Source organism: Oryctolagus cuniculus, chromosome 21 (assembly GCF_051225735.1).
Source record: "Oryctolagus cuniculus isolate XC-2025 breed Fujian yellow rabbit chromosome 21, ASM5122573v1, whole genome shotgun sequence".
NCBI lineage: Eukaryota > Metazoa > Chordata > Mammalia > Lagomorpha > Leporidae > Oryctolagus > Oryctolagus cuniculus.
In genome coordinates this window covers 31,132,213-31,150,576 of record NC_142887.1, presented here as the reverse complement: position 1 = coordinate 31,150,576, position 18,364 = coordinate 31,132,213, and the positions used below count along the sequence as shown (strand labels likewise).

The 18,364-nt window shown below is 56.9% G+C and overlaps 2 protein-coding genes across 11 annotated transcripts in view; one reads left to right on the top strand and one right to left on the bottom strand.

The window, feature by feature from the left end:
• The window catches only part of GUCD1 (guanylyl cyclase domain containing 1), a 16,628-nt gene extending 692 nt beyond the window's left edge, over nt 1-15,936 (top strand). For 2 of the 10 annotated variants that reach the window (XM_017338492.4, XM_008250168.5), the window contains exons 2-6: nt 5,656-5,740; nt 6,366-6,531; nt 7,112-7,203; nt 9,165-9,406; nt 9,938-11,970. In XM_017338492.4, coding sequence (XP_017193981.3) covers nt 5,730-5,740; nt 6,366-6,531; nt 7,112-7,203; nt 9,165-9,406; nt 9,938-10,029 — 603 coding nt within the window. In that variant the 5' untranslated portion in view covers nt 5,656-5,729 and the 3' untranslated portion in view covers nt 10,030-11,970. Of the gene's footprint in view, nt 1-120; nt 359-3,315; nt 4,136-5,655; nt 5,741-6,365; nt 6,532-7,111; nt 7,204-9,164; nt 9,407-9,937; nt 11,971-15,705 lie in introns of those variants that run through there. The other 8 variants (XR_011385201.2, XR_011385200.2, XR_016227531.1 and 5 more) reach the window with 8 other exon arrangements.
• Nucleotides 11,530-18,364, bottom strand: part of UPB1 (beta-ureidopropionase 1) — a 45,146-nt gene continuing 38,311 nt past the window's right edge. Inside the window, exon 10 of the mRNA XM_002722551.6 lies at nt 11,530-18,364. Within this exon, the coding sequence (XP_002722597.2) occupies nt 18,281-18,364 (84 nt within the window). The 3' untranslated portion in view covers nt 11,530-18,280.

The window sequence follows — 18,364 nt, the reverse complement described above, 5'->3', positions numbered from 1 at the left end:
CGGAGCTACCAGAAACCGAGACTGTGAATGGCCAGGCCGGGCTTAAATCATGAGGCTGGAAGCCTCTAGGAATCGAAGTCTGGGACTGGGAAGGGGCGGGGATTAGGGGAGGGGCGGGGCCTCCGGATCCAAGACCTGGAGTGGCTGGGGCGGGGCTTGGGGCTGCCCGGCCGCCGCCTCCGCTTCTCCCCGCTGTGGCGGTGGCGGCGGCGGCTACGGCGTTCGACACGCATTGGCTGCGCTCCTGCGCCAGCTGAAGCCGAAGCTGCAGCCCGCAGCGGGCCGGGGCCATGGGCGCCCCGTGCTGCGCGGGTCATGAGGACGGAGGCGGAGGCAGCGGGGCCGCCGCTCGAGCCGGGTCAGTGCCTCTCTCTGAGGGCCCAGCCCTCAGCCCCGGGGAATGAGGGGGACCCCGCCCTAGCGCGGAGCAGGGTCCATCCGCGCGCGTCCCTGGCCGTCTCTGCCCAGGCTGTGGAGCTGTAGCGAAATCATGGCCAGGTGGACACCCTTGCCTCGGGCTCTTCTCCCTTCCCCCAGCCTCTGGTCAGCTGGGGTTTCCTGATACTAACAGGGCAGGGACCCCAGTCAGCTGTGCTGGCGGTCACGTGGGAGGGCCCCGGGTGGAGAGGGTGCCAACTACGCAAAAGTCCTCCTGTAGCCGCCTTGGGAGAGTCCGCTCTCTTGGGGGAACTGTAGGGGAACTGAACCTGGGTGGGCAGGGACCTGGGTGGGCCCTTCCCTTAGCTTGCAGGACGTAGCTAGTCTTGTTTGCTTGCTACGGTTACCATTCTCTGGTTCCTTCTGCCCCAAGGTAACCTGAGCCCCTCTGGGCTGGAGCCTGAGAATACCGCTCAGTGCCCTGGGCCTCAGTTTGCTTGTCCAAGAAGTAGGGGAGGTTGGAAGTCGGCTTCCTGCAGCTCAGAGTTGATGAGAAAGGGACAGTGCCCCGGCAGGCTCCGAGGGGCCCACTCGTGGGAGAGAGGTGGAGCAATAGGGGGGACCGCGACTGCCAGGAGTGATCTCTTTGGTGGTGGCAGTGTGACATTGGGCCTGATGTCACCTGGGGACTAGTCCTACCCTTCCAGTTCTTTCTGGTCTTGGGCAAGAGTGGTGCGGCTCCTGAGCCCCCTAGGAGTCAGGACTTATGTTGGGAGGGAACAGTCCAGGAAGCAGGCGTTGTGCTCAAATGTTTACCTGCAGTGCCCTCGCAGTCCTCGTAACAGCCCAGTGAAGCTGGTCACTGGTGCCGGTTGCTGTTTTGCAGACCCGTATCCACAGTCAGTGGACTGCCTTCCTTCCTTGGCTGTTGGGCAACAGCCACTGACCGAAGCCAGGCCGGGGGCCTCCCAGGCAGACGCTTGCCTCCGGACGAACGTCAACATCTGGCGCTGTCTCTAAAGCTTAAGCTGTTATCAGGACAAATGCCGAGAGGCCTCGCCTACCCTTATCACCCTCTGCAGAAGCATCCGGGTCCCTGTGGGCGGATCAGCCTGTGCCAAGACTGAGGATGGCCACGTGGGGGGTGTTTAGCCCTGTGGGAACCCTAGGATCAACGGATTCATGTTTTGTTTTTTAAGATTTATTTTATTCAAAAGGCAGAGTTACAGAGAGGCAGAGGCAGAGAGAGAGGTCTTCCATTTGCTAGTTCACTCCCCAAATGGCCGCAACGGCTGGAGCTGCGCTGAAACCAAGCCAGGAGCCAGGAGCTTCTTCTGGGTCTCCCGTGCGGGTGCAGGGGCCCAAGGACTTGGGCCATCTTCCACTGCTTTCCCAGGCCACAGAAGAGAGCTGGACTGGAAGAGGAGCAGCCGGGACTCGAACTGGCGACCATATGCGATGTTGGCACTGCAGGAAGCGGGTTTACCCGCTACGCCACAGCGCTGGCCCCAGATCAAGGGATTCTGGGGCTGAGGACAAGAACAGGAGAGGAGTTGAGTGTCCTCAGAGAGCAGTTCTCCTGTACCACATTTTCCAGCTGGGGGTAGGGGAAGCCAGAGGCCACAGGCAGGGTCATAGCCTGGCAGGAGGTGGCCCAGCCAGTCAGTGCCAGAACTCAGGCCCCAGGCTGGAGAGAGAGAGCCTGGGTGGAGGAATAGTCTGGAAACTGGGGGCGGGTGGGGGAGGACGGAGGGGCCAGGGGAGTGCACTGTAGTGACAGACTGGCGTGGGCATGTTAAGAGATAAAGTGTTTCTGGAGAAAGCCTCTTCCATTCACCAAGCGTGTCTGCATGCCTGCTATGGGCTGAGGGCCAAGTGGAGGCGAATGTCCCCGCCCACCGCCAAGGAAGTCTTCCTTCCATCTAGTGGGGCAATCAGATGCCCCCTGGAGGACTCCACGTTGCGGGCCCCCCCTTCCCCGGGAGGGAGAGGCCTGGAACTTCCGGGCGGCCTGTGATGGGAGACAACACTGCAGACCAAGGGTTATGTAAGAGCAGAGCCTGGGGAGTTACCAGCCTGTGCAGGGAAAAAAAACAAAAAGGCAGTTGATAGGCACAGTGGAGGTATTCTTCACCCCTCAGAGAACTCTTGCCCCACCCCCAGCCCACTCCAGGGAACTGGTTTAGAATAGGAGACCCTGGAGGTCAGGGCTGGGGTCCTTGGGTCCCCTGTGTGTCCCCAGAGCCTAGTGCACAGTGAGTGCTTCATTTCCTTTTTTGTTTTTACACCTCTTTTTTTTTTTTTTTAAGATGTATTTTATTTGAAAGGTAGAGTTACAGAGAGAGAGATTCATCTGCTATTTCACTCTCCAAACGGCTGCAACATTTGGGGCTGTGCCAGGCCAAAGTCAAGAGCCAGGAGTTTCTTCTGGGTCACCCGCATGGGAGCAGGAGCCAAGGACCTGGGCCCTCCTTCACTGTTCTCCCAGGCGCATTAGCAGGGAGCTGGATTGGAAGTGGAGCAGCCGGGACTCGAACTGGCGCCCATATGGGATGCTGGCACTGCAGGCCAGGCCTTTAACTCTCTGCACCACAGCATGGGTGCCCTCTTGCATTTCTTTCCATATTTACTATGACGCTTCAGACCCCAGGCCCTGGGATTAGCAAATTCCCTGTTGTTTTAGTCTGTGACCGGGTGATCTTTAAACTACAGAAACTGACTTTCTCAGTTTGGGAGACTGGAAAGTCTCAAGATCAAGGCTGTGGCCGGTGTGGTATCTGGTAATGGCCCTTCAAAGATGGTGTCCCCTAGGCGTCCTCACGTGGTAGAAGGGACAGAAGAAAGAACATTTTGTTCTGGTAGGATGGGAGAGTAGAAGGCGGGGGCGGGGGGGAGTGGGGGTTGCTGAAGCTTGTTCTTTTCTGGCCCTTTTATAAAGTAATCCATCCTTGAGGGCAGAACTCTTGTTTAAGCAGTTCCCAGAAGGCCCGGGGCTGATACTAAGGCTACAATGGGGATTCAGTTTCAACAGGAATTTTGGAAGGGACACATTGAAACGCAAACACCTGCCCGCAGGAAGCTTACAGTTTGGTGGGGGAGACAGAGTAGCCTTTTGTTGCTGGTTACTTTTGCTAAACAAGGAAGCAAACAGGATGTGAAAGAGGCTCCCACAGCCCTCAAAGACCTCATCACTGACCGAGCTCTCAGGGGACAGGTTTCTGAGCTGGGACCCGGATGACAAGAAGGGGAAGAGAGTGCCAGATGAAGGGAGCCACCTGTGCCAAGGCCCTAGGGTAGAAAGCAGCCTGGTGGGGTCACTGGGCAACAGGAAGACGGGAGGGTCAGAGTGCTGCTGGGAGGCTTGGGCAGGATCTGCGGACTTTGGAAAGGGGTGACAACTTTGTCCTAAATGCAGTCGGAAATTGGATGGGATCTCTCTGGCTGCTGTGTGTAGAGTTGGGCAGGGGCTCCGAGGAGAAATTGTGGAGGACAGGCGGGACTGAGAGCCCTTGCATGAAGGACCTGGGTTCCTTTTGGAGGCACCAGGGGTCAGAAGACGGGAGGGAATGAAGGCCCTGCCTGGGCTTAGCCTACCAGGCTCTGGCTCAGGGCCAAGGTCACGTCGGCACCTGCCAAGGGCCTGTGTCTCGAGTATACATGGTGGTTCCTGTCCTAGCGAAGGAAGTAGGCACAAGCCGAGGGGCATGCCTCACCGTGCTGTCCTGCCTTCTGCCAGCCCTGCTGCACACTCTAGCAGGTGAGTGCAGGAGAAAGGCCAAGAGCAATCACGGGTCCCTCCCTCCTGGGAGCGTCCGGCCAGCTCAGCAGGGCATGGGCAGTCTTGACGCAAGGGGCCTCTCCTGTGAGCCAAAGCCTGAACCCTCACCCAGAGGAATACAGCTGAGGGAAAGGACATGGCCAGCCTAGGATCAGGGGAGGCCTGGAGGGTTTTGTCTGGGCCAGGCCTTGAAGGTGGGTAAGGTGCAGCTTGGGACTCAGACAGAAGCCAGCGGGTTGGAACGGCCAGGGCCGAGGCTGGGGGTGGTGCACTGAAGCGAATGGGTAGGCACCAAGGCTGGCACGGCGGGGAGGGGGGCTCTTGGGGTGGCTTAGCGCAGAGCTGGCCACACAGTACAGAGACACTGAGACAGGAAGCCACACGGGCTGGGCTGTCACGTGCTGAACAGATGTCACCGGGGAGTAATTAGTGGGTGGCCAGCACAGAGAAGTCCCTTCTGGTTCTTCAGACTCTGAACTTTGTCCAGGTTCACGGCATGGAAGAGTGGGCGGGTCCTACAGGCACCTTGGGGGCTCCATGCGCACCCTGGCGCACACCCCCACCGCTTCCTGAGCCTCCGCCCCTGCTTTTCTCTGATGTCTGTTTGTCTTCCCCGTCTATCAGGACAGGGACTTTGTGTCCCTCACTGTGGTGTTACACGTGCCGGGCCCGTGCTAGGCTCTGGTGAAATATCTGTCTTTTGAGTGAGCAGATCAGGCCAAAGTCCTCCACTCTCAGGATCGCCAGACTCAATCCAGCAACAGGAAAACAGGTGCTCAGCTCGTAGCCTACCAGTGGCAGAGCCAGGATTAGAATGCCTCAGTCAGGCCCTTGCGGCTCCTGCCAAGGACAGACCGAGAGGGTGCCAGGGACACTGGTGGATGGAGCTCGCGGAACATTCCATATGCACAGCTTACGTCACGGTCCCCTCCTCCTAGTGTGGCCTTCCCACCTTGCTGGTCCTGGGGGCTTTGGAATCAGGCAGCCATACAGGGGCCTCAACTCAGGTGTGTGTGCTGTCCCTGCAGCCAGAGCAGGGAGCAGAACAGCCCCAGTTGCTGCCTCCCGGGAGCTGCTCTGAGAGGCAGGCACAGAGGGCTGGGAGTATGTGTGGAGGGGTGGCAGGGAGCCCGAGAGGGGCGACACCCTGGAGAAGTGACATCCAGGGGTGGATATTTCTGCCTGCAGGGCGGCCTGGTGAGGGAGAAGGGGAAGGGGGCAGTAGGCAGAGGAGCTGGGGCAGCAGCCAGGAAGATGTTGTCCTAAGAGATAAAGGCACCAACCCGCTGGAGGATTTGGGTAGGGCCGACCCCTGGCTGGTCTGGTGTTTGGGGTGGGGGGATCACTGGTGTTGAAGCAGGACAAAGGGCTGTGGGAAGGCCCCTCCCTGAGCGGCCGCTGCAGGGGCTCGGTGGGAAGCAATGGTGCTGCTGCTGATGGTGCCTGTAGGGGTAGCCGTGGTCAGACACGCAGTCTGACCTCCCGCTGTTGCCACGCAGGGGACTTTGTTCAGCTGCCCGTGCCTATCATCCAGCAGCTCTACCACTGGGACTGCGGCCTGGCCTGCTCCAGGATGGTGTTGCGGTGAGTGGGCAGGCTCTCGCTCCCAGTCCAGCTCCGGGGGGACGCAGTGAGAGGCCTGGGAGGGAGTCGCCATGCATGTGACTGTTCTTGGTTACGGCTTCCAGAAGGCCCAGCTTCCGTCTGTGCTCAGTCCTATCTGTAAAAACCAGCAAGGGGTAGAGCAGGCCTTCTTCCAGGTCTCCTAATGCCAGGGAATCCCAGGTGCTTGGGCCTGGCCCACCAGGTGGCTGCCTGGAGCCCCAAGAGCAGCTTCTGCCCTGTCTTTTTACATCCCAGAATTCCAGGCACAATAGGATTTAACAAAAACAGTTTGATGCCCAAAGCTCTGAAAAGTATGGGGATCCAAGGGCCTTATTTGAGAGATGCAGCTTACAAGGCCAGAGAGGGCAGTGACTTGCCCAGGGCCACACAGCCCATAAGAGACATGACAAGCAGAATCCAGGCCCTCAACCCCACCTCCAGGGTGGTGCCTCGGGGCCCTGGCAGTCCTCAGGCTGTGCTCTGGCTGTGTGCGAGCAAGGATGTAAGGTTTTATGTCGAAGGAAGGAGGCTTCTGGGCAGAGGGAGCTCTGGGCCAGCCCCTCCCCAGGTGGGAGAAGACCTCTGCGGGCCCACCTGTCCACAGGTACCTGGGTCAGCTGGACGATGGCGAGTTTGAGAGCGCCCTGCAGGAGCTGCGGCTGACCAGGAGCATCTGGACCATAGACTTGGCCTACCTGATGCGCCACTTCGGCGTGAGGCACCGCTTCTGCACCCAGACTCTGGGCGTGGACAAGGGCTACAAGAACCAGGTGAGCGGCCAGCTGCCGGGCCTTTCCCCTCCCCGGCCCCAGAGGCAGATCTCAGCTCAGGGGCCAGTGCTTGTCAGCCTAACTCTCCTTCCACCTTCTCAGTCGGGAGACAAAGGCCAAGGAATCTGGCCCAGGGACTGTGGCCTTGAGGCAGAGAAAGGGGCTTGAGAACAGATTCTCTCTGCCCCCCCCCCCATGCCTCCTTACGGCCCCAGCACCAACAAAGCCTATTTGGTGGGCCATACCTGGCCACACTGAGCTGTGGCCGAGCCGTCCCTGGTGGTCTCGGCCTCGCCCCCTGGGCTCACCAGCTGTAAGCTGCAGGGCGCGCAAAGCTCCAGGGTACGCAGCCTCCTCCAGGGAGCTGACCTGAGCCCAGCTGCCCGTCACGAGCATACGTCTGTGGCCCTGCCCATGCTGTGGCTCGCTGCGCATGGCTTCCCTTCCGGGGAGCCCCCGGAGCAAGGGGCTCCCTTGCCCTCCTGGCATCTCTGCTCCCGTGACGTGCCCTCTGCCTTGCGCACGTGGAGCAGGGGCAGCCGGGGCTGGCGGCCACTCCCATGTGCCCTGCTCTCTTCAGTCCTTCTACAGGAAGCACTTTGACACAGAGGAGACCCGGGTGAACCAGCTGTTTGCACAGGCGAAAGCCTGCAAGGTGCTCGTGGAGAAATGGTGAGCCCTCCCTGCCCCCCACATTCTGCCCTCCCTCACTTCCTGCTCACCAACAGCCTTGGGGTTGGGGGCAGGGGACTTAGGATGGTGTTTGGGAAAGGCTCGGACTCTGCTCTCCACGTGGTCCGTGAACCTTGGCTTTCCCATCCATGAAACGGGGATCAGTGGGGCTCCATGGCCCAGGCCCTGGCCTGGGGTGGATCCTGAGCAGATGCTGCGAGGACAGGCTGCAGCCAGTCTCTCCCTGGGCTGTTGTGGCCTCACAGGCTCCTCCCCCTTCTCATCCATATACACCCAGGGGGCTGGATTCAGAGGGACCATGGCAGCAACTGGCCCAGATGTGAGTGGGGTCTTCTCTGAGCTCATGGTGGGTGGTGGCCGTGCTCAGGCCGGCTGCGTCTGGTCCCAGATCAGCTCCCGGGGTCACTCTTGGGAATTCCTCCTTTCTTTACTGATTCGCACTTTCATTATTAACAAAATAATGACCTGCAAGATAGGTGATTTGGAAAGCAGGGAAAAAAAATCTCCACTCAGTTCTGAGACCAGGGGTGGGGAAGCTTTCTTCCTGTCAAGGGCCTTTTGGATAGGTACAGCATCGTCCGCGGGTCATACAAAATTACCAGCCTAAAAACTAGCCTGCTGTAGAGCTATTGAATTCTGAGTCCCAGCTGTGGTTGCCTTGGCAAGGCCAGACCAAATGATTTTGCTGGCCTGCTATGGCCCACGGCCTCCCTGGCATTGAGCCACGCTTGTTCTGTGAAGCTATACCGTGTCTGCCCAGCCTGACCCTGCGTTTTCCCTGAAGCTGCACTCCCCTCTCGTACACATGGTCGAGAACTGGGCCAAGCTCTTGTGTTGCAAAGACCAAATGGAGGGCCGGCACCGTGGCTCACTAGGCTAATCCTCCGCCTTGCAGCGCCAGCACACCGGGTTCTAGTCCCAGTTGGGGTGCCGGATTCTGTCCTGGTTGCCCCTCTTCCAGGCCAGCTCTCTGCTGTGGCCAGGGAGTGCAGTGGAGGATGGCCCAAGTGCTTGGGCCCTGCACCCCATGGGAGACCAGGAGAAGTACCTGGCTCCTGCCATCGGATCAGCGTGGTGCGCTGGCCACAGCACGCCGGCCGCAGCGGCCATTGGAGGGTGAACCAACGGCAAAGGAAGACCTTTCTCTCTGTCTCTCTCTCTCACTGTCCACTCTGCCTGTCAAAAAAAAAAAAAAAAAAAAAAAAAACACAAAACAAAACCAAATGGAAACATGGCGTGGCGTGTTTCCCCGGCCCAGGCTGCAAACCAGATTGCTGTGTGACTCGGCCGTGGCTGGAGTCAGGCCAGGCCCTGTGGTGCCGGCGCTGCCACTCCTCAGGAGACTGATGAAGGAGCCCACGTAAAGAGCAGAGCAGCCCTACTGTTGGGTCCCTCTAGGTGCTTATTTGGAGAGGTGCCTGGGGTGTGCCCCTCGGGGCGGCTCCAGACAGCTGTGTCTGCAGAACTGGGTGGGGTGTGTGTGTATTTCCCCTGGAGCTGCTCCTCCTGCCACAAGAAACCTTAGAAAGGAGAAAGAGCCCTTTCACAGAAGCGTTTGGTTAACAAACTGGCTCAGCCCAGCTTGGCTCGGATTTGGGGAACTGAACTGGGCCCGCGGCTTCCAGCATAAACCACACTTGATGGAGGATAAAGAACAAACGGGCTTGGCAAAAAGAATTCATTAACCAGGCTGGGAGTGAGGTTCCAAGTGTTGCTCTAGTGGCCCATTTCCTGCTTGTCTCTACTGATGGTGCCAGCTCGTCTGGTGCACGCTGGGAACTGTCCCCTCCCACCCCACACTGAGCCTGCGCAGTGACTACACAAGGGCTCTTCCACCTGCAAGGAGCTCAGGGCAGAGGGCAGAGGAACTGGGGGCCCAGGGGAACAGAGACAGAAGCAGGGATAAACCTGACCCCTCCCTCCCTCCCTCGCGCCCCCAGTGCTGTGAGCATTCAGGATATCCAGGCACACCTGGCCCAGGGCCACGTGGCCATCGTGCTGGTGAACTCGGGGGTGCTGCACTGCGACCTGTGCTCCAGCCCCGTCAAGTACTGCTGCTTCGCCCCCAGCGGCCACCGCTGCTTCTGCCGCACCCCCGACTACCAGGGCCACTTCATCGTGCTGCGCGGCTACAGCCGGGCCACCAGCTGCATCTTCTACAACAACCCTGCCTACGCCGACCGTGAGTGCTGGGCCCCCAGGACTCCCACCCCTTCACCTCATCCCAAAACCTCTGCTCCTCAGGGCCACCCCGCCCTCCCACCAACCCCGTGCTACCGCCCAGGGCCCAGCCTCGCCACCTCAGCGCCCAATCCTGATTCCTCTCAGGACAGCCAGCAGCACATGCCACAGTCAGTCAGTCTGGCCAGACATGTCCCCTGCTCCACCTGGGCCTGCCCACTGCCCTCAGGGCTTGGGGAAGGCCCTCCCTGATTCCCACAGACCCACCCGTGTGTCCATGTTGCATGGAGCACATTGCCCCCCCACACCCCGGGCCTTACTTGTCCATCTACTAACCTGGGGAGGGGCCAGAGAAAGAGCTGGAATAGGCAAGGATAGCTTCTTGGGGGTGCAGGACTTGAGCCAAGAGGAGTGGCCAGCCAAGTGGGCTGTGGTCGGGTCTTGCCTGGCTCCCTTGGGTGCTGGTCGGGCAGGTGCTGTGTCCCTACCCATTGAGCCCTCTCTACCCTCCCCACAAACCCCCACGCCGCAGGAATGTGCAGCACCAGCATCAGTAATTTTGAAGAGGCCAGAACCAGCTACGGCACGGATGAGGACATCCTCTTTGTCTATCTGGACAGCTGACAGCAGGAGCCTGGTGTGTCCAGGCTCTTGGATCCCGCCCCCTCTGCCCCCAGCAAGGCCCACTCAGGAGCTGACAAGGCCCCAGGGAACTCTGGGAGACCAGCACAGCTGCCTCATCTGCCAGCATTGTGTGTTGTCATGCCACTACCTGAAGCACCTGCTTCCAAGGTGAGCCACACCCCGGAACTCCAAGCCTGACTCCAGCGGTGCCCAACGGAAGTCCAGCCCCAAGAGAGTCCTTGTTGACTTTGAGTGGGACCCCAGGCAAGGGGAAGAGGCCTGAATCGGACTCCCCACAGACCTTGGGACCGAGCCCTGGAGAGAGAGACCATGTGGCTGGTGCCGATTATCAGGACAGCACCTCTGGGGTTGGGGAGCACAGCCAGCCTCCAGCTCCAGGCGCCCGGAGGTGCTGCAGACCCCACGTGCCCTACGGTGCGTGCCATCACTGCCTCATCCCACCCCCTTCTAGGCCTGATCACCGTGGCTGTTGCCAGGTCGCCTGGCCTCTGCCACAGTGTAGACACATCTCACAGCCACCCCACCCTGCAGAGCCCCGGTGCCTGGGGGCTTGGAGGCCTCCTGCAGCCCTCTAAGGAGTCCAGCCCTATCCAGTAGAGGGTCCTCTTGGCGGGGGCCCGATGGCCGGCGACACAGAGTGTGCTTAGGGCTCAGGGGGCCTCCTGACACCAGCCAGGATGCCGGCGGCAGGACCCATCTTCTGGGTGCAGGGTGCTAGGCCTGCACTCCTGCGGCAGCAGCAGGGGCAGCCCTTGCCTTCCCCGCTGCCACTGCCACCCTGGTCCTGATGCCAGGACTCTGCATGGAGTGCTGGGTCTGTCATCACACAGTGCAGCAAGTACCACAACTGGAGCTGTTTCCTTCCTTTTTTTTTTTTTTTTTTTCTTTTGGTTTGGGGTTTGTGTGTGTGTGTGTATTGTTTTTTTTTTTTTAGATATAAGTTTTTGCTTTCAGAGGGTGAGAAATCGCTTTCACGTAAGATAATAATAGTGAGATTGCAGGTACTTTGGAGCCCCTAGCACCTCTCTCACGGGACGGGGTCAGCCAGTCCAGGTCTGTTTTCAAAGAGAGGAGGTCTCACCTTTGGGAGGAGGAAGTATCTGTCTGCACCCCGGGTCTTGGTCTTTCGGTGCTGGAGGCATGATGTGGTCACGGCTGCCCGCTGGCCATCACGGTGGTTCTCGGGCAGTGAGAGGCTCTGCCTGCCAGGGCTGTGAGCCCCCCCACCCCCTACCCCCCAGCCCTATTAACTCCTTGGCAACAGCCTTTGCTGGCTGGGCAGCCACCCTGTGTTTCTGAGACTCACGTTGGCTTCAGACTGGTCTCATTTTTGTTGCCTTAATACACCAGGTGGCCCAGGGTGCCAGGGAGCTCTGGCTACGAGCCTGAGAGTCCCACACACATCTGCTGTGGGGCGTGGGCGTCCTCAGGAGAGGTCTGGGTCGAATGGCAAGCAGAGCTGAATGAAGAGAACCAACAGGAGGACACGAAACTCAGGCCAGCCAGGTGCAAACGAGGCATAGGGCAGAGAGCTGGTGGGGCTGTCCCAGGGAGCGGCCTCCACGGACACTGGTCACAGGCACTTAGCATGTCAGCCCTGAGCCTGGAGGATGGCTTCTCAGTGCACGCTAGGAGATGCCTGGCCGTCCACAAGACTCATCTCCCTGGGCTGAGTCCCCAACACCGCGTCATGAAAATGGGCTGGAGAAACAGCCTGGACGGCAGGGGCTTTGGCCCACGGCACACAGCACCCACCACTGATCCACCCGGGGGTCCCAGCACGACCTCCAAAGCTACACAGGACAGCGGCTTTCTAGCCACAGGGGGACGAAAGGGATCTTTTGCATTGCAGAGATTTTATACATAAATATATTTTGTTTGTAATGAGCCATTCTCAATAAATATTCTCACTGCACAAAATGGCCTGCAGAATCCCCATCTCCTTCCCAAGTCCCCAGCGCGACCACATGGGAACTGGGGTCCCTTTCGTTGCCATAGCCAGTTTGTAATCTGCCTTTGTCACGTCCAGGCCCTTGTGCTTCCTGTTCAGGCCTTGCTGCTTGTGCAAAGCCTGGATGGGATGGATGGGCTGCAGGCAGATGGTCCTGGGAGCTCAGTCTAGTCGTTTAAGTTTTATATATTTATTTGAGAGGCAGATTTAGAGACAGAAGAGAGACAGGAAGGTCTTCAACCACTGGGTCATCCAATATGGGCTGCTGATACTCCTGGGAGAGCAGCGGAAGGTGGCCCAAGTGCTTGGTTCCCTGCCACCCACATGGGAGACCTGGAGGAAGCTCCTGGCTCCTGGCTTCAGTCTGGCCCAGCCTGGGTCACTGAAGCCATTTAGGGAGTGAACCACTGGATGGAAGATCTCTCTCTCTCTCACTCTCCCTTTCAAATATATACATTTTCTTTTAAGGCAGTATGACAGAGACAGGGGTTGGCATAGAAAGAGCTACCATCTGCTGTTTCATTCTCCAGATGGCCACAACAGCCAGGGCTGGGCCAGGCCGAAGCCAGGAGCTTCTTCTGGATCTCCCATGTGGGTGCAGGGGTCAAAGCACTTGGGCCATCTTCTGCTGCCTTTCCAGGCACATCAGCAGGGAACCGGATTGGAAGTGGCGTAGCTGGGATGCAAACTGTCACCCAAAGTGGTGACCACAATGCCAGCCCCAATAAATCTTTTTCTTAAAAAGTCCATAGAAAAATGAAGTGAAAGGTAGGTTTATCTTGGTGCAAAACATTTGAAATCCATGCATACAAGGAGTCTCCAAAGAGGTCATGAAAAACTACGCATGTTTTCAAAATATTTTGTACCAAAGCAAACTTAGCTTTTCATTCCATTTTTTTCCCCCATGAACTTCTTGTCCTTACATATCTGGTTAAAAAGGGTAGGAAGCTATTAACCTATATTGAAACTTTGGTATCCTAACCTGTCCTAGTCCATTCTCTATGGCTATCACTGAGTGTCTGAGACTGGGCTTTTTATAAAGCAAGCAAGTAGGGGCCGGTGTTGTGGCAAGGCAGGTAAAGCCACCACCTGCAATACCGGCATCCCACACTGAGCTCCAGTTTGAGTCCCAGCTGCTCCACTTCTAATCTAGCTCCCTGCTAATGCGCCTGGGAAAGCAGGGGAAGATGGCCCAAGTGCATGGGTCCCTGCCACCCATGTGGAAGGCCCAGATGGAGCTCCTGACTTTGGCCTGGCCCAGGAGAGGCACCTGGCTCCTAGCTTCAGCCTCGCCCAGCCCTGGCCATTGCAGCCATCTGGGGGAGTGAATCAGCATGTAGATAGATATATTTAGCTCACTGTTCTGGGCAGTCCACTGTGTGTCTGGCGAGGGCTTCCTGCTGCATCACACAGGAGAGTATCAGCGGGTGAGCCAGAGCCAGCCGTGCTAGCTGAGCCGCCGTCTTAAGCCACAATGTCATCACGGAGTCCCGCCCTCGTGACCTCACTGAATCCTGATTACCTCCCAAGTATCATTCCCATTTGATGGTGGGGATTAAGTTTTCAGCACGTGAGCTTCTGTGGGACACTTTCAAACCTCCACCCCTCCTGACTCTCCCTGTTAATTGTTCTATTTTGCATAATACCAACTCCAGACCAGCCTGGTTTAAAGGGAGCCTTGCTGGGTGCTGGCAGTGTGGCGTAGTGGGTTAAGCTGCCGCCTGGGAAACGGGCATCCCTTATGCTTGCTGGTTCCTTTCCTGGCTGCTCCGCTTCTGATCCAGCTCCCTACTAATGCACCTGGGAAAGCAGCAGAGGATGGCCCAAGTCCTCAGGCACCTGCACAGATGTAGGAGATCTGGATGAAGCTCCTGGCTCCTGGCTTCAGCCCGGCTCAGCCTTGGCAGTTACAGCCATGTGGGGAATGGGCTCAGCCTTGGCAGTTACAGCCATGTGGGGAATGAACCAGCAGATGGAAGATTCTCTTTCAAATAAATGAATCTTTAAAAATTAAGAAATAAAAAATAGTAAAAGGAAGACTTAGGATTCAAACTAAAACTAGGATTCTGTCCAGCCACCTGGATTCTCTTGTTGGATCGACATGGGCTTATATCGTAATAATGATGACCTCTTGGGTGGACACACTGCTCAGTAAGACCCCCCTACGGTAGCCCACGGTGGACAAAGCGGGGAACATAATGGGCCTCTGTGCGCTTAAATAAAAATGTTCTGGTTCCTCTTGCACCTGACACAAACTGGAGGAAGAAGTGCCACAAGCACTGCAGCGGGACACACGAGTTTTGGAGGAGCACCAACCCTGATACCAAGTTTGGAAACGCCCTAGATTCCAGGAGATAAGGAGGGAGGGGGTGTATGGTCTGGTTTCTTACAATGCCCCACAACCCATCCCGGGACCTACCTTATGGACAAAATACCCTGGTGCAGCTCTCCCAAATTTTTGCAGGTACCTTAAGCCGAAGTGCCTGCGGGCTCCACCTTCCTACCTCAGATGGCCGTGACCACGGTTTGATCACCATTCCCACAAGTTTACCGGGAACAGTAGGGCGTATCTCTGGCCCCTGCACCGCCCATGGAAAATACCGGCAATACCACCAGATGTATTTCCCAGTCCCGTTCCCACAAACCTCACTCAGTCATTCTGTTGGGAAGACAAAAATGCCTCCCAGCTGGAGGTGTGGACAAACAGGTCGGGTTGGGCCAACTGTCCTCAGTCCATCTATAAATACAAGCACTGGACTCCAGTTATGTCCTACCAGCTGGTGGCCAGTGTCTGCATCTTCAAGGTGTTCATAAGAAACCTTCAAGTTTTTTTTTTTTTTTAAATTAAATCTTTGGGTGCCAGTGCTGTGGCACAGTGGGTTAAGTTGCCACTGCAGCCCCCAACATCCCATCTGGGCACCGGTTCGAGTTCCAGCTGCTCCATTTCTTTTTTTTTGTTTTTGAAGATTTGTTTATTTATTTGGAAGGCAGAGTTACAGAAAGGCAGAGGCAGAGAGAGAGAGAGAGGGAGGTCTTCCATATGCTGGTTCACTCTCCAGATGGTCACAATGGCCACCCAAAGCCAGGAGCCAGGAGCTTCTTCTCGGTCTCCCATGCAGGTCCAGGGCCCAAGCACTTGGGCCATCTTCTACTGCTTTCCCAGGCCACAGCAGAGAGCCGCAGCTGCTCCATCACTGATCCAGCTCCCCGCTAATGCACCTGGGAAAGCAGCAGAAGATGGCCCAAGTGCTTGGGCCCTTGCATCCCACATGAGAGACCCAGATGAAGTTCCTGACTTTGGCCTTGCCCAGTCCTGGCTGTTGTAGCCATTTGGGGAGTGAACTCGTGGATGGAAGACCTCTTTCTCTTCTCTTTCTCTGTAACCCTGCCTTTCAAATAAAGATTTTAAAATAAAGATTTTATTTACTTGAGAGGTACAGTTACAGACAGTGAGAGGCAGAGACAGAGAGAAAGGTCTTCCTTCCGCTGGTTCACTCCCCAAAATGGCCACAGGGGCCGGAGCTGCACCAATCCGAAGCCAGAAGCCAGGAGCTTCTTCAAGATCTCCCACACAGGTGCAGGGGCCCAAGGACTTGGGCCATTTGAGGGCCGGCACAGTGGTGTAGTGGGTGAAGCCACTGCCTACAGTGCTGGCATCCCATATAGTGCCGGTTTGAGTCCTGTCTGCTCCTCTTCCGATCCAGCTCTCTGCTATGGCATGGGAAAGTGGTGGAAGATGGTCCAAGTCCTTGGGCCCCTACACCTGCATCAGAGACCCAGAAGAAGCTCCTGGCATCTGGGCTTCAGATCGGCCCAGCTCCGGCCGTTGCAGCCATCTGGGGAGTGAACCAGCCAGATGGAAGACCTCTCTTGCTCTCTGCCTCTTTGTAACTCTGCCTTTCAATAAATAAATAAATTTTTGGGAAAAAAAAAAAGATGGGTTGAATGATGGATTTGGCTACCCTCCCTTAGATGAATCCAAACAACAGAACAGCACATTCATGGAAAAACTACCAGAAGCCAAGATAGCGGAGAGGCAAGGGGTGGGGATTGTCTGGAGACAGTTGCCATGGGCCCTCATCCGTGTGTGTGGTGTGCGCCATTGTCTGGACTCTCTTTTCAGGGAGGTTCATATAATGAGTAGCCTCCCACCTGCAAGTCACCCCCATTCTTGACTCCTTGGTCAACTGCTGTTTGCGATTTGGCAGGTTGGATTCTTGCTCTGTGGTCCCAGGGACAGAGCCCATGCAGGCATGGTGCTGGTCACGGCCAGAGGGCTCCTGGCTTGTCTAGTCGGCCATGCATCACCACCCCGTGACATGAAGCAGGAGGGGAAACGTGGTCCCATTTTACAGATGTGGAAGTCAAGGTGCAGAGGGGTGGGCAGCTGACATTGTCAGTCAGGGCTCGGCCACGGAAGCAGAACCACTAGGGGCTGAAGAGATAGAGGCGCAGATGTGATGATAGACATTCACTGCAAGGGATTCGCCACCTGGGGAGGGGGGCTGGTTAGGGAAGGGTGAAACCCATAGGGCAGGCCGTCAGGAGGGGCGAGCTGGGAACTCGGGCACCGGCTGACAGCCAATCCCTCGTGAGAATTCCTGAGGCCGCATCAGACCCAACACTGCTACAGCCCTGGAAACAGTCATGGACAAAAGTCCATCAGACAGCGGAAGAATTCCAGAAAACGCATCCTTTAGATTCTCTTCCTTCAGAACCACTTCCAATACCAAGGTCTTTATCAGTCACGCAGAGAGAGAGAGGCAGAGCTGGGAGGAAATACGCTCAGGGGTTTGTTGTGAGGAACTGACTTGGGTAACGGGTGAGTCCTGGCTACACAAGTCTGACGACTACAGGGAAGGCTGGGGTTCTCACCGCCCCCCACCCAGCTGCCATCCACAGGCAGAACTGGGCAGAATTTCCCTTTTCTTTTTCTTTTCTTCTTCTTTTTTTTTTTTTTTTTTTTTTTTTTGACAGGTAGAGTTATAGACAGAGAGAGACCGAGAGAAAGGTCTTCCTTCCATTGGTTCATCCCCCAAATGGCTGCTATGGCCGTCACACTGTGCCGATCCAAAGCCTCCTAGGAGCCAAGTGCTTCCTCCTGGTCTCCCATGCGGGTGCAGGGCCCAAGCACTTGGGCCATCCTTCACTGCCTTCCCGGGCCACAGCAGAGAGCTAGAGTGGAAGAGGAGCAGCTGGGACTAGAACCTGGCGCCCATATGGGATGCCGGTGCTGCAGGCGGAGGATTAACCAAGTGAGCCATGGCGCCGGCCCTGCCTCCTGCCTTTTCAACTACTTAGGCCAGGCCCACCCAAGTTCATCTGGGATAATCCCACTTAGTCAATTGGTTTGTAAGCTGTAATTGCATCCACAGTATACCCTCAGACAAGAACTAGATTAGTGTTCCACTGAACATCCGGGGGCTGTAGCTGAACCAGGATGACAAATCCAAAGACTGCCCCCCCCCACCTGCACCTGTGCCTATGACCCTGGGTCCACCCTCACCCTTGGTCCTAGTGCACAGACCCCAACACTGACCTCAGGGAGCTAATGAGACCTTGGGACCGGGGTGTCCCATCTGTCTGAAGTCTAATCAACCTGCACAGGCGGTGCCTGGCTGTTATTATTTTTTAAAACGTATTTGAAAGGCAGTGAGAGAGCGAGAGACAGACAGAGACAGAGACAGACAGATCATATAATGGATGGCTCATGCTCTAAATGCACACAACCACCAGGGCTGGGCCAGACTGAAGCCAGAAGCCTGGGATTCTGTCTGGGTCTCTCACGTAGGTAGCAGGGACCTAAGTACTTGAGCCAGCACCTGCTGCGTCCCAGGGTGCGCATTAGCTGGAAGCAGAGCTGGGATGTGAACCCCAGGACTTGCATATGGTATGTGGGTGTCCCAAGCAGGGGGCGTGCACCAAACGCCCACCCGAGCATTACTTTTTTTTTTTAATAGAGGTAGAATTCACATCACAGCAAAGCAAATGAAATATGTCGCCATGTGCAATCCAGAGGTGTTTAGCACACAGCAACACAGGACAACCACCACCTGTATCTATCCCGAAGCATTTACAATCACCCCGAAGGAAACATTGTACCTGCTAAGCAGTGATTCCCCTCCATCCCCCCCACCCCCGAGCATTTTAAAGCCAACCTGGAGAGTGCGGTGTACAGGGAGAACTTGGATTGCCGAGCCCACCGAGTTTGCTAATCCACCCAGTGACAGAGGGCCCCACCCTACAGGCAGGCGGGGAGTGGGGGTGGGGCAGAACCAGCTACTCCCTGATGACGGTGGGGCTGTAGTTGGGTTTGACAGCTTCAGCGAGTTCCCGGGCATACATCTCGTATCTGCCCGTCAT